The 14,396-nt window shown below is 66.3% G+C and overlaps 1 protein-coding gene across 1 annotated transcript in view; it reads left to right on the top strand.

The window, feature by feature from the left end:
- ZC3H3 (zinc finger CCCH-type containing 3) overlaps positions 1-14,396 on the top strand; it is an 82,045-nt gene that overhangs the window by 45,662 nt on the left and 21,987 nt on the right. The window contains exons 5-8 of the mRNA XM_082858545.1: positions 8,264-8,451; positions 13,896-13,938; positions 14,013-14,174; positions 14,257-14,326. Of these exons, the coding sequence (XP_082714671.1) occupies positions 8,264-8,451; positions 13,896-13,938; positions 14,013-14,174; positions 14,257-14,326 (463 nt within the window). The remainder of the gene's footprint in view (positions 1-8,263; positions 8,452-13,895; positions 13,939-14,012; positions 14,175-14,256; positions 14,327-14,396) is intronic.

The raw sequence follows: 14,396 nt of genomic DNA, 5'->3' as shown, positions 1-14,396 counted from the left end.
GCGTGTGTTCACTTTGCAGCTAGCTGCCTGCTCACCCTCTGCCTCTCAGGAACTTTTGCTATTGAGCTCGTGGGCCTTTCCCTGGAGTTGCTTGGATCCCGCGTCTGCGCGGCCACCACCCCCTTTCCCGGGGAGCCAGGCTGTGCTCACGTGTGACTCTCGGAGGAGCCGTCCCACTGGGGACTGTGCGGGAGGGGCACCTGCCCCCCCATCTCCTCTCTTCCTGAGTCTCTCTACGTAGCGGTGACATGCGGGTCCCTGAGGGCCGGGGCTTGTAGCATTCAGGGGTCTGGTCGTGTTCCCACTGTGTCACACGCTCCCGCTTGGGCTGCCCCCCAGTGTCTCTCAGCTCGGCCACGTCCAGGTGCTGGGGCCTCTTCGTGACGTACATGCAAGCGTGAATGTCCTAGGGGGTCACCAGAGGGACACGGGCGACTGGTGGGAGAGCCAGAGGTGCAGCGGGGATGCAGCGAGGTGCCTGCTGAGCAGATGGCAGCCCTGGGCTCTGGGGCTGGAGGGGAGCTGGAGGGACGGGGAGGGGTGCAGGTGGCCAGGGCCCTCTAACCCTGAGCAGTAGGCCGCGTGGCGCTCTGCGAGTGAGGGGCTGCGAGCTGCGTCCCGAGAAGGGCCAGCTGCAAGGTGGAGCGCGCCGAGCGCCAGCCAGCAGGGCTGCGGGGCAGTGTGAGGGCAGAGGCCCCGAGATGGGCTGCCGAGCAGGTAAGTGATGGGAGGCCTGGCCAAGGAGCGCGAGCCCTCTGCTGCCAGAGGTTAGGTGGCCTAGCTTTTCACTGGGGCCTCGGCCCATCCGCTACCAGGGCTCTGTGGGGGCGCTCTCTGGGCGCTGGTCCCCGCGTCCCTGGTGATGGGGGTCAGAGCAGTGGGCACCAGGGCACAGAGGAGGGGTTGCTCTGAGGATGGTGTGTGGGCAGCAGGAGCTGACGCGCTGGCCCAGCTTTGAGGAGGGAGCTTGAGGAAGCGCCCTCGGGGCTTGGTGGGGCGGAGTCTGAGGTCTTGGCTCGGGGTGGGACGTGGAGGGGTGGTGGAGGCTGGGCTGGACCTGAAACCCGGGCATCGCGGATGTTGCCCGGGGGCGTCCTCGGGTGCAAGGGCCGGAGACCGGACGAGCCAGGCGACTGGCACAGGGCTCCTTCAGGGGTGTCCTCAGGGAGCCAGAGAACCTGGGGCTGGCGCTCTACTGCCTGAGCCGCCTTCCCTTGTCTATTGCCCACGTGGAGCGCCTCGCCGATGCAGCCCTGCGGGAGAGGGCTGGGATGGGTGGGCTGGAGTTCACGGGCACGGTGAGCCGGTGAGGGCCGGGGTGGGGGGGCGGGGGGAGTTGGTGGGCAAGAGAGAGCGACGTGGGAGGGGCCGAGGGAGCAGAGGAAGGGCCCGCCCTGCCCCTCACCAGCCGTCAGGGGCCAGGGGAGCCCTGGGCGACAGCCCAGCATGGAAGGCGACCCTTGGGTGCAGAGGACCGAGGTCCCGCCCTGGGCTACACCAGCTATTTGGCTGCCTGATCCTGGGCTCCCCCAGCCCCTCAGCCCAGCGAGCTGAACTCTGCCCTCTGGAGTGGGGCCATTAAGGCCCAATAATAACCTGTTTTTTGCAGCTAACATACAAAACACCAATAGCTTCAGCTGAAATGGATTTTTAGAAGTGTCATTTTATGGAGAATTTTACTTTCTATTTTGTCGTTTACTAGGCTCTTAAAAGGAAAGCTTGTAATGCATGCATTGATCGAAATACCAATTGAATAGATGTGGGCACATAAAACAACCCAGCCGCCTCACGCAGCCCCGGCGCTCGTACTGCGGGCAGCACGGTTAGTGCTGCCCACCAGATGCCGGCTGGCCAGGGGCGCCCCGAATCATTTCTGTCCATTAGCGGGGACCCCCTGGGAAGGAGAGGCACCCTCAGAGACGACGCCTAGGTGTCCTGCTGGGTCAGGGGGGCCCGTGGGAGCCAGCCCCCTGCCTGCACCCCCCGCCCCCGCAGTTCCACCCTCAAGTGCTCAGCCTGTGCCCTGGGCCGGCCAGCTCTCTCCAGGGCTGTCCTGTCCTTGTCGCGCCCCACCAGGGCCCTCAGGCCTCAGCTCCTACCCGGACCCGTAGCCCCGCATCCACTGCGAGCAGGTGTGTCCTGGGAAGCCGAGCCATCACCTCACCCCTGCCCCAGGGTGGCCGGGGCCACACGCAGGAGGAGCACGTCACACACCGGGAGGAGGGTCCCAGGAAGCCAGGTGGCCCCGGTCATCCTGAGGCCCGCACCGTCCGTCCGTCCGTCTGTCCATCCGCTGAGTCCCTGGCTCCCGGGAGCCTGCCCTGCCACCCCTCCTGGACCCTAGCCCCCGAGGGCCTCTGTCCCTCGCCCCCAGAACCCAGAACTTTCTGTCAGCACCTGCGTGACAGGATGCCCTGCACGACGGCCAGGACCCCGAGTGAGGCCTCAGCTGGGAGGGCGCAGCCTGTGGCGGGGAGCCAGGCCGTCAGCGTTTCCGTGGAAAGCCCGCTTAAGCAGTTTGCAGCCGTCACGGTGGCGGCAGCGGCTGAGCCTGACCTACTTGGGATTCGCCGCGCAGCCGCCTCCCCGGGTGCCCCTTCTGCTGACAGCGCACTCGCCGCTTGCCTGGAGCTGCATGGAAGCCGCTCCACTTCCTGAAAAATGCTTCCCCACTTGTTTTCTCTGCTCCCGGCCAGCCTGCCCGCCTCCTGGCCCTGCACTGCCCAGCCCCGGCCTCAGTCCCTCCAGCTGAGCCCAGGGGCCTCTCCTGGTGTAAGTGCCCCACGTGTCCTGTCTCCCGCCCACCGAGGTCTCCCGTCTGTGTGTCTCCCCTCACACCTCAGGGCACCCCGGTGTGCGGGACCCGGGTGGCCCCCCAGCCTCCCTCCTGGTGTGCATCACCCAGCACGGGTCACTGGAGCCCCCGCTCACCAGCACGGCCCCCACCCCGTGGTGCCCGCTCCCAGGTGTGACACAGCCCTGTGCCGTCGGGGTTTGGGGGAGGCTTCCCAGGGACCTGACGTCTGACCTGGTCTCCAGGTAGACCTGTGTGACAGGCACAGGGACGGCACGCCGTGCACAGGCCTGGCTCAAGGGGGGTCGCAGTGGCCGTTGAGGGCCCGAGAGACCCGCCTGCAGGGGGGGCAGGTGGAGCGCGGGGAGCTCGAGCAGACGTGCAGCTTTCAAACCAACTGATGGGATGGGGACCCCACCAGGGAGCCGTGAATGAGGGCAGGACCCCAGACTGCCTCTGGGGCGAGAGGGCCACTTCCTCGGTACCAGTGACAGAGGTCTGGGCTGCGTCCCCATCCCGGGGCGTGCGGGGCGTGCGGAGGAGGGGAGCAGACTGTGGGGACTGGAAGGAAGGTACCAGCGAAGCGCTCTGTGTCTGAGGGGCCTTCCTGGAGCATAGCCGCCAGTTCCGCCAGCAACTTGTCCAGGCGCGGGCTCCCTGGGCCTGGCCCTGTCCCCAGCGGGCTCTGTCCCACCCTCTCTGGGTCCACGGGGCCTGTGCCAGGCTGCCTTAGGACTGGGTGCTGAGAGGCCTGGAGCCCTCAGGAGTGGGTACGCCGGAGCGGGGCCCCTTCAGCTCCAGTGTGGTCCTGCCATCCCACCTGAGCAGTGACAGCCGAGGAGGAGCCCGCGGGGCTGTGCTGGCGGCCTGAGGCCGTGTCAGTTTAAAGGCCAGTGGACCTGGCGAGGAGGCCTGGGCACCCGGGCGCAGCTCCAGGGTAAGGCTCGCCCTGCCCAGGGTGTCCTGGAGGCTGGGGCTGCTTCCAGGGTCTCCAGGGCCAGGCCGGCTCCCTGCCCCTTGCCTCCCTGCACCTGACCATGCCCTCCGTTAGGAGGAGCCACTCTGTGGGCCTTAAGGTGACGTGGCCTGGCACGCTGCCTGTCCTCGGCCCAGGGTCTTGGGTGCGCTGGGGCAGGTGAGGTGCGTGGCGTTCAGGTGCTGGTCTGCCTGGCACTCCGTGCACGCACACCTGTGCCCCAGGCTGCCAGGCCGCTTAGCCCAGGATGCTCTGGGTGGGCCCGTCTCAGCCGTGCAGCCCGAGAAGCGAACCCGCAGCAGGGGCGCCCTGCGCATGGTGTTGGGGGCTGCACAGACCTGCTTGGGCAGTGGCCAGGGAGCGTGCAGGGAGCCTGGGTGTCCAGGGCCAGCCTTTGAAACCGTTGGGGAGTGGGGGAGCCCTGGCAGGCTGGGCACTCGGCCACTGCCGGCAGTGCGCCCCGCAGGCCGGGCAGAGGTTTTGTCACGCTCATCCTGGCTCCCTGGGGAGAGCTTTCCTGTGTTACCCAGACCGTGGTGCCCCATCTCTCGGGGTCCATTTTCCCTGGGACTTTCTACTCACTTCCTGGGTACAGCAGGTGAGAGGGGCCTCAGAGGGCAGAGCCCCTTGGAGTTCCTGGATGGCCTTGGGCCTAGAAGTTTCTAGCTGCTCCCCAGGCAGCGGACACACGGGCCGCTTTTCTTTTTAAACCTACTTTTGTGGCGTGTGTGTCTTTCTCCCCATTACTGCCGCTTTTCATTTAAAACGTTATCTCCCCCCCACCTGTCCTTCGTGGCCCCCAGGGGGCTGAGGGGAGGCCCAGCCCTCACCCCAGAGTAGTCAAGGTTATGGTGATAAATCCTGGGGCATTGTCACTGCTATTCGGAGTAAATTGGCTGGCCGCTTTCGGGCTGAAGGAAAGATAATTTGCTGTAGTATTTCAAATGGATTAGAAATGGATTTGAAGGGAAAGTTCATGCCTCCCATCACAAAGGCGAGAAAAAGGACTATCTTAAGGCAGGTTCCCTCCCCGGCCTTCATTATCCTCGCTTAATACCTTTCCTATTTTCCAGCCTTAATGAAATTTCCTGGCGGCATGGGCCTGCCGGACGGATGGGAGCAGCCTTTAGATCTGAGGCTCCTGTTGTAGAAAAGGAATTACAGGCCCTTGCTGCGAGGGCAGGCGCGTTCTCTGGGTCCTTGGCCCTGCTATTATCTCATTAATTTTATCCCCTCTTCTCAATGCAGTTCGTTTCCAAAGGCTGTCCTCTCCATTAGGGTAACAATTTACTGGAGTGCTGTGACACCCACGGCAATGAAAGGCTACAAGGTGTTTGGGGCGGCGGGGGTGGGGGGGGGCAGCCCACTGTTCCAGTTCCCGCCTGCCCGGCACCTGCCAGGCCACAGGTCCAAAGTCAGCGGGACCAGCGGGAGAGGGAGGGGCAGAGGCGGCTCTGCGAGACTGCAGGCCGGGCCGGTTTCCACGGGCTGGGGGCCCTCCCCAGCCCTCGCCAGCCCTCCCCGAGTTCTTTGGGTGCATCCACCTCCCCCAGGCAGCCCCAGGGCACCATCTGGGAATGCAGCTTCTCCCAGCTTGGCTCCCAGGCTCCTGGGGTGCCCCAGGGAGCTGTGGCTCCAGGGCTGTTCTCGCGCTGCAGCCCTGCACCCAGGCACGCGGGGTCCTCGGGCCCAGGTGTGAGCACAGACTGTGAGCACAGAGCCGGGGCCTCGGAGCAGGAGGCCTGCTGCGCCTCCGCTCCTCCCGGAGGCCCGCAGTCGCCCCGCCACTGCACCAGAGCCCAGGGGCATGGCTTTTCGGGTCGGAAAGGGGATGGATCGGTTGGTCGTGTTCATCCATAAGAATAATCAACATTGTCCCGAGAAAGAAATGTCACCTGAGACGGGCGTTGTAGCAGTAAGAGCAAATCGCAGAAGGCAGTGATTAACGGGGCCACTTCTCCTGGGGGTGGGGGGTGGCCAACAACAGCCCCAGACTGAGGCTTCTCTGTGTGCAGAGTTGTGGGACGCAGGCCCTCGGGGGGGGGGGGGGGATGGGCCGCCTGAGGGGTCCGGCACACGCTCTGCCCTGAAGCTTCCAGTTCCTTCTGGCCCCAAGGACCTGCCGGCCTCCACCCTGCTGGGTCCTGCCTGGGCGGGGCCTCCTCTTCCTTGGGCTGCCACGTGCCGCTTGAATCCCACGGCCCATGGCGTCGCCTGCGTGGCTGCCTCTGGGGGCGGTGGCCTGTCCCTGTCCAGCCTCAGCCAGGAGCGCATGCCCACCGGTGGGTAGCTTCCTCACCTCTTGAAGGGCCTGACTCCCTTCCTCCCCACCGTCTCTCACGTTTGATGGGGGCCAGCGCCCTGGGCGGGGGGAGAGGCAGGTGGGAGAGGGGGTGCCCCTGGTAGGGGGAGGGGCGGCTGAGCGCGTCTTTGTTCCTGGCAAGCGCAGTCACACGATGGCGATGCACAGCCTGTGCGGGAGGCTGGGGGCTGTCCCTGAGCAGCCGCCCCACGGTGAGGGCCTGAGTGCCACGAGCAGCCGGCGCGCTGGGGGGCGACCCTGGGTGCACAGGTGGGGGCTGCGGAGTTGGGGGGCCCCGACGCTGCCCCTCGCCCGGGGCTGGCAGATGAAAGGGCAGCTGCTTTGTGGGCGGGGAGACCTCTGAGGGCTCGGGATGGTGCGGGGCTGCGGGCCGGGGCTGTCGGGGGCCTCTCAGCCTCGGGCTAAGTGAGCTGTGGTGACCACCAGCCTGGGCTCTGCTCTCAACCTTGGAGATCAGGGCTCAGGCCAAGCTGTGCCTTTCGGGCAGCAGCCACAGCTCCTGCAGAGGGCCCCGGGCTCCCAAGGCTGACAGCGCTCTGCAGTGAGGGGAGGAGACCCCACCCAGCCCTGCCCCCTCCTCACACTTCCACCTGGCCTTGGTGTGAGCCCAGGGGACAGGGCAGGTGCCCGCTGGACATGCAGATGCCCTGAGGCCAAGGTGGGTAGATCTGCAGTCCCAAGGTCCGGGAGAGCCTGGAGGTCTGGCTCCTCCCCCAGAGGATGCCCACGTGCCCCGTGAGAGGGCAGCTGGAGCCTGTCGGCACGGCCAGCGTGAGCCGGGCTGCCGAGGACCCTTGGCAGGAGTCCTTCGCTCCAAGATCGGTCTCTGTGAACTTAAGTTTTAATTAGGGGAAACGGGGTTGCGCGCTTTCTGGCGGGCTTCCTCAGCTTCCCGCCTCATGGTGCTGCTTCAGGTCCCCAGCACCCGGCTCACTCGGCTGGTGAGAACGACCCCCAACTCGCAGATGGAGAGATGGGGGCCAAGGGGTGGGCCCGGAGGCCTGCCGCGTCCCGTCTGCACTTCAGACCCAGGTCTGGGCCCCCTCCCTGGCCCTAGGGAGCCAGGAAAGGGTGTGCTGCTGCCCAGGTGGAGTTGGGGTTCATATGCTCCCGGGGGAAGGGGCCTCAGCGGGAGCACTTTGGAGAACCCAGAGGGAGGGTGCCATGTGTGCCCCAGGACGGGCCGACTTCAGCTGGCTCCTCTGCTGGGCCCCAGGCTGCTGCTGGTGGCACTGCCTGCAGTAGGACCGCCCTCCTCCCACGCCGCCCCTCCTGCTGCTGGGGGCGTCTTCGGGTACAGGTGATGCCCACGCGGCAGCTGGCGCTCCCTTGCCCAGGTTTGCCAGTGGGGCCCGAATGCACACTGGGTGGTGACAGCGTGATTAGCAGAATCTGAGCTCATAGGGAATTAAGCTCAAGTTGCACAAACAGATTCCTGCTGAAACGCACGGGGCTGGGGGGCGGTGCAAGGCCAAGTCCTTCTGGAGCCCTGAGGCCCTGGGCGGCGGGAGGGCCTTGGACCCCTCGTGGCAGCTCGGGGGAGCAGGTCCACCAGGGCAGCTGCAGGCCCACCATCTGTGGGACCTGAGTCAGGGTGTGTGTGGCCGCTGCCCGCTGTGTGTCTGTCGGGGGACTTATCCCGACCCGTCTGCCCTTGGGCTGGCCTGGGCGTCCGCTAACCCCAGGACAGGCGGCTCAGCCCTCTGCCAGCCTTTGACCTCGAGGAGACTTCAGTCTTTCCCCTGCCACAGCTTGCCGGCGGGAGCGGGGTCTGTGAGCCTGTCCCCTCCCAGTCTCCATGGAGGGCCCTCCGTGCAATGGAAAGAGAGGCAGGGAGGGCGGGCAGTGGAGCTTGCTGACCCCACAGCACGGCCTTCCCAAAGCCGGGGTGGCACCACTGGGGCAGTGCCCAGGAGGTGTTCCCGGGCAGTGGTGATGGCCACAGGCCTTAGAGTAGACCCTCAGGGCCACCTTAGTGCAAGCGCCCAGGGCACAAAGGAGCCCCCTCGAAGCCGTGTCGCAGAGGCGTGCGTGTCGGAGGGGGAGGCTCAGTCCCAGCCTGGTTGGTGGGGTTGAGGGTGCCCCCTCCTGTGCCAGTCGAGGGCGGGAGACAGGTTTCCCCGACCGCGGGCCCTGGGGCTGGGCTGACAGGCGTTCCCTGTCCTTGCAGGTCCTTGGTGCTGAACGGCCTGCGTACTGCTGCAGCGGGTGGGAAAGCCCAGCCCGGCTCCCCTCGGTGGCGGAACAAAGGCTACCGTTGTATCGGAGGCGTCCTCTACAAGGTGTCGGCCAACAAGCTCTCCAAGACCTACGGCCGGCCCGGCGGCGAAGGGGGCAGCAGGCCTGTCCTGCGCGCAGGTGAGGCTCCTGGCGGGTGAGGGCTGTGCGTGCGCCGGTTGCTCCAGGCTGGCCACCCGTCTGAGGCCCCAGGCCTGGGGCTCTCCCGGAGCCGGCCCGGCCCAAGCGAGGGCTTCCCAGACAGCGCCCCAGCCCCAGGGCCACTTCACTCCTGCTCGCAGAGCCTTGGCAATTGCCCCTCACAAGGCTGGCAGCGGCCACGATGGGGAGGCCCCCCAGGGACGGCTTGGGTGCCCCTGCCTCTTGCTTGGCTAAGCCGCCTTTGATTTTCTGTGTTTTGCTCCTGGACAAAGGAGATGAGCCGGGTATGGTGAACACGGCCTGGGCGAGTGAACACCTGGGGCTGCGGTGCCTAATCGCTTTGGCAACGCCCCGCTGTGCCTGGAGGCCGCCACCACCACGTTCGCCTCCGCGGCCTGGGAAACAGGCCGCAGAGAAGGAGATGCTTTGGGTTTGCTTATTGTGCACATTAACTAGAAAAATAGTTTGGTTTCAGTCCAGTTTTACTCTTTTCCTCTGCTGTCGAAAAGGGAGAAAAACGAGGAGAGGTTGCAGGTGGTATGGGGATTGCACAGGCCCAGCTACCCCAGCCCCCAGCCCCCAGCCCGACCCGCCCAAAGGGGCAGGAGGGAGAAGAGGCCCGGGCCAGGGAGGAGGCAGGGCGTGGGTGACCCTCCTGGAAGCCCTCCCTCTCTTCTCCCAGGGCCTCTGTCTGTTGGCCTGGGGCGCCTAATTCCAGGCCACGTGCCCCGGGCTCCCCAGGACAGGCACTCTGCGCCTGCCTCGTGCCTGTTTCCTACCTTGAGGGTTGGGCTGTGTGACCTCTCAGGGCCTCTGCCTTGACCTCGAGAGCTTGGTGGTGGAGGAGCAGGTACAGAGGCCTGGCCGGGCCTCCTCAGGGGCCTTGGTGAGACTCAGCCCTGAGGGGCTGCCGCCTTGGGTCAGGGGATGCCCTGAGGCCAAGGCAGGTAGATCTGCTGTCCCACCCGGATTGCCTCTGACAACAGAGCTCAGCGGGCCTGTAGCACGTGTGCTCGTACTCTGTGGGGTTCACACGCAGCTGTGGGCATCTCAGAGGGCAGGGACCTCAGACCTCCTCTGTCCATGGCCGCTTCCAGCCTGCTGCTTCCCCTGAGCCGGGCCCCTCCCAGAGCTGCCGCAGCCAGGCCTGCTGGCGGGCTGGACAGGGCCGTGGGTGCCCGGGCATCCAGAGAAACCCACAGGGCTTGCAGCGGCCGCTCGGCGGAGTGGCCATCCGGCGGCCCGACCTCTGGCCCCAGCTATGCCCGAGCCCCACCACCCCACCCTCACGACCGGCCCAGCAGGCAGGACCCCCGCTCCGCTCCCTGCTGTCCTCCCTTGGGCTGGACAGGTTGTGGTTTGGGGCTGTCCTGGCCCTCGCCGGGACCCTGGGCTGCACGTGAGCCTGATCCGAAATGGGCCGGTGGGCCTGTGGGACGGGGCTGCACCCGCCACCTGGGCTCCTTGCGTCCCCTCGCATCCCTCACGCCTGCATCCAGGCGGAGGAGAGGCGCCTGGAGGCTGAGAGGAAGAAGCGGCTTTGGACTCAGCCTGCCCACAGGCATCGCGGGGCCCCACGTTCGAGCCGCCTGCTGGGCGCTGGGCCCCGGGTCTGAGCCGGCTGCTGCCCCGGGGTGCGGTCAGAGCAGGTGGGAGGGGCCGGCGTTAGGGACTGTGGGGCACGGCCCTGCCGCCTGAGCTGGCAGCTGGCCGGGGAGGGGGCTGTGACACTTCTCCCCGGGGAGGATGCCACGCTGAGCCCGCTGCCCTCCAAGTGCTGAGCTCCGCAGAATCCCACCTCCCCGCTCAGACAGAGCGGCAGGGACAGGACAGCTGCAGGGTAGCGCCCTGGCCTTCCCCACCCGTCTCCCCCCAGCCCTCCAGCCTCTGGGCGATTAGGTGAGGAAGGGGTGGGGGGGCTCCTCCCTGCTGACCCGCCCCTGCAGGCCACAGCTGCCCATACCCTGCTGACTAGCCTGCTGGCTGCCAAGGGGCAGCCCTGGGGCTCAGCCCTCCCGCCTCGGGGTCGGGGCAGGGAGGTGGGGTTTGGAGCACAGACCACAGGGCAGCCTGTCCTGGGGGCATGAGGCCGGCCCAACACAGCACCAGCTGCCTGGACCCCCATACGGGTGGCTGATTCTTGGCTATAAGGAAGGTGGATTGCTCCCAGCTGTGGGAATGCCTGTGGACCAGCAGCCCACTTAGGTGAATGATAATTAAAGAAATAAATTTTCTCCTCCAGAGTCGACAGAACTTTGACTCCAGCGAGAAAGTGCAGGCCTCCTTGGGAGGGGGCGGGGGCTCCCCCCCTCCTCCTGGCTGCCGGCCTCTCTGGGACAGCATCAGCCCCTGGTTGGGGTGCCTGATCCATCCCAGGCTTCGTTGGGGAGAGCCTTGCCCTGCCCAGCTCCCGAGCCCCAGGGGCAGGGCCTTCTAGCAGGCACACCTTGCATCCCTGGAACCCCGGGGCCAAGCACTTCCTCCCAGGTCTAAGGTCTGCCCACCCAGAGGGCCCAACCCTGGGACCCACCCCCCCACATGCTTTGGCCTGGAACCTGGCGGGGGTCCTCCCAGGCGGGGGCTCTGATGGGGCTCCACTGGGCCTGGCCTGTGCCTCGGCCCCAAGAGCCAGCAGGTCCCTGCGGTGGAGCAGAAGCCGCGAGTCCCCCTGCCAGAGCCGCCTTGCTCAGCCTGGGCTGCAGGCCTGGCTCCCAGGCCTCTTCTGAGCCCCAGGCCCCAGACCGGGGCAGACGTAGGCTGTGGTGGGCAGTTTCCCTGCTGCTGACCCGCCACCACGTGCCCTGGGCAGGTAGTGCGGGGCGGGGTGGGGGTGGGGGCGGTCTGAGTCGCTGCCTGGGCGGGGGCTGCCTCACCGCCTGAGTCTGTTTTGGGAAGACCCCTGGGAAGTGCAAGCTCTCCGGAAGGCTCAGTGCCTCCTGCTCTGTGGTGGCCAAGGGTTTTCCGCTGAACGTTTCAGCGCCTCCACACCGCTTTTCGAACAGCTACTTCATGGGCCTGTTTTAGCGCTGCAGAGTACTTGGAGAGGCGCCGCCTGTGCTTGTAAAACTCCTGCGGGGCCCTGCACTGGCATGTTTGTAAGAGCAGAAGTGGACAGAGGAGTAAACCTGCCCGCACCCCCCCCCTGCGCCCCCCCCCACCGCCCCCCGCCCTGCCGCCCCGACCAGAGGCCAGGCCTGCGGGCGGGTCTGACAGGCAGGCGCATGACGCCAGTGGCCCCTGGCGGGAGCAGATGGCGCCATGGCGTCACTGGCGGCCTGGGCGACTGCCCCGGAAGCCGCGCTCACCGACAGTGATCAGATTGCACTGTCACCCTCAGGCTGGCAGGCGGAGGGCCACTGCGTGCCATCTGGACTGGCCTCCACTGCCACCCCGAGGATGGGTGTCCCCGGCCTGGAAACCAGACTCCAGTATGGCCTGGAGCCGTCCTAAGACCCCCTCCCCGCCAGCCCTTACGCTCTGAGCCCCCTCTCTCCCTTCTGTGTCATCGCGTTCCCTTCCCCCATTCACACACAGTAACGCAGCCGCCTGGGCCGCCGTGCAGAGCACTTCCCTCCCGCGGGGGTCTCGCGGCACAGCCCTGGAGCCGCCTTTTTTAACTTGAGGAGACCGAGGCTCAGAGGAGGGCGGACACTGGCCAGAGGGCACTGGCCCACGACGGGCTCACAGAGCGTCCAGGGAGCGGCAGGGCTTAGCAGAGGGTGGGCTGCGGAGGAGGGCGTCTCAGGGTCCGGCCTGTGGGGCGCAAAGGGGTTTGGGTTGGGACAGGCCGAGTCAAGTGTCAGAACACTGGTGTGACTGGGTGTGGAGCTCGGGAGACCAAGCTGAGCGGGCCCTGGGAAAGGACGCCCTGGGGCGAGCCAGGGAGAGGGCCCTACAGGTGACAGGAGGGCCGCCTGCCCAGGCCTCCCACGCGGCTCCGGCTCCGGTGGGGGGGGGCTCAGGGCCAGGCAGCTTGGGGGCATCCCTTTTTAAACCTGGGATGCTTTGTCATCGCCTCAGGTCCCTAGAATTTCTGAGTGATGTCACTCGTGCCTCCTGCTGCCGGATCCATTTCAGCAGCTGCCTGTGGGAAACCGGATCTGGTCTGGGAAGGGTCATGTGTGTGTTGAGGAACTGTGGCCATCCTGAGCAGCTCTCACCCTGCCCGGCCCGCCTTGGTCCTGGGGAGTGACCTGGTATCAAAAAGGCAGGCGGGAGCCGTGTATTAGCCCGGATGCCCCTTCTGTAGGGTGAGCTCACACTGCAGAAGACAGTGCCACCCGCCTGCCCCGCATCCCCTGCCCCCAGGGCCCAGCCCCACCCAAACCCCAGCTGCCCTGGCTGCGCGTCCACCTGTTCCCTTCCTGTTGCCACTGACCACTCTGTGAGCAACTCCCCTTCAGGCCACAGTCGGTGACCTCAGAGAGGCCTTGCTTGGTCTGTGCCCTTGGGGTTTTGAGGAGTGTCTTACACGGTGCCTCCGAAACTGTGCGGAGCGGGTACCCGCCAGGGCCTCCAGCCACACGACACAGGCCGCCGTCGGCACATGGCTTCCTCAGGGCCTGGGAGTGAGGACTTCAGGATTTGTGGCCATACACATCTTTTTTGTTTTTATCTTACGACGCTTTAAATAAGCTATTCTTAGCTACTGCAGAACCGGGTGGCATTCCCAGACCCCACTCAGGTCACGCGTCCCTGGGTTCTCCTCCAGGCAGAGGGAGGTGGCGGGGAAGCCCCACCACCCACTGTTCCTGCGACCACTTGCCTTGAGGCAAGACTACGGGCCAAGGACTTCCCTGGTGGCGCAGAGGTTAAGAATCCTCCTGCCAACGCAGGGGACACGGGTTCGAGCCCTGGTCCGGGAAGATCCCACATGCTGCGGAGCAACTAAGCCCGTGCACCACAACTGCTGAGCCTGCGCTCTAGAGCCCGTGAGCCACAGCTACTGAGCCCGCGTGCCGCAACTACTGAAGCCCGCGTGCCTAGAGCTCGTGCTCCACAACAAGAGAAGCCACCGCAGTGAGAAGCCCGCGCACCGCTACGAAGAGTAGCCCCCGCTCACCGCAACTAGAGAAAGCCCATGCATAGCAATGAAGACCCAACGCAGCCAAAAATTAATTAATTAATTAAAAAAACAAAGACCACTGGCCGGCAACCAGGGTGGCCTCGAGGAGCTGTGCCACCAGACCTGGTCCCTGAGCCTTCGTCCCCGTCCGCTTCTGCTGTCTCGCCTCGGCCTCTCCCCTGCACAGGGCTGGGAGGTGGCCTGGCAGGGGCCCAGGAGGGCAGGCGGTTTCCTGGAGGGGTGGCAGTGCCTGAGCTGAGGGTGGGGCATCCCAGGGGCCCGGTGCCAGGCAGGTGAGCAGGGAGAGGGCAGAGCCGGGGCGGTGGGCCTGGAGTGACCCGGCCTCTCTCCACCACAGGCCGCTTGGACCCTGCCAGCAGCTGCAGCCGCTCCCTGGCCAGGTACGTCCCTTGGGGTTGGGGGCGGGGGTGCTCCCCGTCCTCCCGGGGCTCACGGACGTCTGCCCCCTCCCCAGCCGGGCCGTGCAGCGCAGCCTGGCCATCGTGCGGCAGGCGCGGCAGAGGCGGCGGCGGAGGAAGGAGGAGTACTGCATGTACTACAACCGCTTCGGCAGGTGCAACCGCGGCGAGCACTGCCCCTACATCCACGACCCCGAGAAGGTGGCCGTGTGCACCAGGTGCGCCCACTGGGACCTCCCTGCGGGTGGGGTGGGGGCTTCCCCGGGCTCCTCGCCCCTCAGACCCTCCCTGTTTGCCTAGGTTTGTTCGGGGCACGTGCAAGAAGACGGACGGGACCTGCCCCTTCTCCCACCACGTCTCCAAGGAGAAGGTGAGTTTTCCCCTGTCCCCTGCGCCCGTGGGGCCGGGGGTGGGACCTGGAGGCTCTGCCCCTCCGTCCC

This window comes from Leucopleurus acutus (genome assembly GCF_964270905.1).
Source record: "Leucopleurus acutus genome assembly, chromosome: 17".
NCBI classification, from domain to species: domain Eukaryota; kingdom Metazoa; phylum Chordata; class Mammalia; order Artiodactyla; family Delphinidae; genus Leucopleurus; species Leucopleurus acutus.
Note: the sequence above shows the minus strand (reverse complement) of the source record. Positions and strands in the feature narration are given on the sequence as shown.